Here is a 2500-nt window from a genome sequence, read left to right on the forward strand (position 1 = left end):
CCAATACTCTCTCCTACAGGTACAATCTAATACTGCTATAGAAATCATGTGTATTCTCTACTACTGGTACAATGACATACTGCTCTAGAAACTATGTATCCTCTCCACTACTGGTACAATCTAATACTGCTGTAGAAATGATCTATACTCATTCATTCTAATAACTCAATCTAAACTATCTATACTCTGGACTACTCTTACATTCTAATAACTTTATAAATCATCTATACTCTCTGCTACTGGTACATTCTCATAGTTCTATATAAACTATGTATGCTCTCTACTACTGGTACTTTCAAATACTGCTATATAAACTATCTATACCTACTCTACTACTGGTAAATTGTAATACTGCTATGGAAACTATATACTCTCTATCACTGGTACCTTCTTATACTGCTAGAGATACTCTCTTTCAATGGTACATTATAATACTGCTTTATAAACTATATTCTACTACTGGTACATATATATATTATACATATATATGTATATATAATACATATCTCATAGCTGTCATGGACATATTATATATGTATATATATGTATATATATATATATATATATATATATATATATATATATATTAGTGCTGTCAGTTAAACGCGTTGTTAACGGCGTTAACGCAAACCAATTTTAACGGCGTTAATTTCTTTATTGCGCGATTAACGCAATTTTTATTTTTTTTTTTGCCTCAAAACAAAGAGGCAGTAGCCTGACCGCTATGTTCAAGGCACTATGTTTGTATGTTCATCGTTTAATTGCACTATAGGCTTTTTTTTGTATCGTCCTGTTTTGATCAGTTTATGCCAATGTTGTTATCAATAAAAAAACATTTGCACAAGGCAAGCCGATGCACTTCTCCATGTTGATAAGAGCATTAAAATGAGAAAAATTAATGGGACAAAGAAATCAAGGGATATTTACTAGCATAGAAAAAACTTTTGCGATTAATCGTGAGTTAACTATGACATTAATGCGATTAATCGCGATCAAATATTTTAATCGCTTGACAGCACTAATATATGTATATATATATATATATACATATATATTATGTCCATGAGAAGAGCCATACATTTCTTTCTGCTTCCGATACGTTTTTGCGGGAGCCAATCACCAAGCTGGCTATTCCCCTTGGCACGCTATTGGCTGGTTTAACACAATGACGACAGGGAGGAGACGGCAAGCAGCCAATCGCGTACAGAGTCAGTTGAACTAGGCCCGTTGATCACGCCTCTTGTGCTGAAGAAAACGACGGCAGCTTCCCCAGACCAACGTTCAAGTCAGAGCATTAAAGAGCACTCTGTGAGCTCTACTGTGTTGTAGTTATGTTCCTTTGGCCTGATCAGGATTGGAGGTGGGAAACATACTGATTTACCTGTAGATCTGTTTTGCCTCATTTATATTCTTATTTGTATTTTTTGTTGGCCTACGGAAAGCTTTTTATGCAGTCAGTTCAGCTGAACATTTTGCTGTATTACAGTAAAAAGAAATATATTTGCTTTGTTACCTTTTTGTACTTGTACTACTTAGTGTTTTTCATTTTACTTATCAGTGCAATTACTGTACTGTAATTTACCAAAATAGGTAACATTGGTGTATTGTCAGAACAATGTTGCAGCATCAACTATAGATGTACAGAATGACTCTGGGAAGCTGGGATTGTGAGTTTAGCCCATTGGAGCTCATTGGATAGACAATTATGCATTGTATCCTATTCTGATACGATTGTGTCAATGCAATATTTATATGATGTATTCACAGTATTGTATTACAATATGGCAACAGTCTTTATACTATATGTACCACCTAATTGCAACTTTAAAAAAGAAAGCTATTTCTAAACAATTGTATACATTGGAATATGTAACATGGCCTCAAAAGCCAAAACATAATGTAAATAGTATTTTGATGGAAGTGTTTTGAATTGATCACACCAGTGTTTAATTGATGCTCTCTGAGAGATATTCATTTGATATGCTCAGTGTTTACTGTTTGGTGGAAAAAAAACAGTTTTGAGAAGAATCTGTGTAGTTTGGACAAAAATGATTACTGTAACTCTTCTCAGGTTTGTGTCTCAAGTTCTGAGAAATTGAGCTATAGTTTCAGAAAACGTGTTTCAACGATTGAGAAAAACTGTAAACGTGGTATTAGTCTCACTCTCTCTATTGGCACTTCATAAATCTTTAATAAACACCAATTAGTCGTTTGATGAAATTCTGTCCGAGCACCAGCAAGCAAACTCACGCAGTAGTTTCTTTTCTTCTCTGGTTGATGGAGGGAACATCTACCCCGGCGAAGAGGTGTCCGTCCATGCTGTTCACCCCGGCCAGGTAGTCGAAGTCCGCTGTGTTGTTGAATAGTCTGCTGGGGTGGTCCGGGATGAAGTCCCCATCCACCACCGGGGTAAACTCCAGAAGGTTCATCACAGGACTCGGACCTTGAGTGAGCCCATGACGTAATGACAAATCACTGCTGAGTACAGCGGGGCCAAAAA

The 2500-nt window shown here is 36.0% G+C and overlaps 1 protein-coding gene across 1 annotated transcript in view; it reads right to left on the reverse strand.

Annotated features, from left to right (window-relative positions):
* LOC132458801 (bile salt-activated lipase-like) overlaps positions 1–2500 on the reverse strand; it is a 9983-nt gene that overhangs the window by 2374 nt on the left and 5109 nt on the right. The window contains exon 8 of the mRNA XM_060053100.1: positions 2251–2443. Coding sequence (XP_059909083.1) covers positions 2251–2443 — 193 coding nt within the window. The remainder of the gene's footprint in view (positions 1–2250; positions 2444–2500) is intronic.

Source organism: Gadus macrocephalus, chromosome 6 (genome assembly GCF_031168955.1).
Source record: "Gadus macrocephalus chromosome 6, ASM3116895v1".
Lineage (NCBI taxonomy): Eukaryota > Metazoa > Chordata > Actinopteri > Gadiformes > Gadidae > Gadus > Gadus macrocephalus.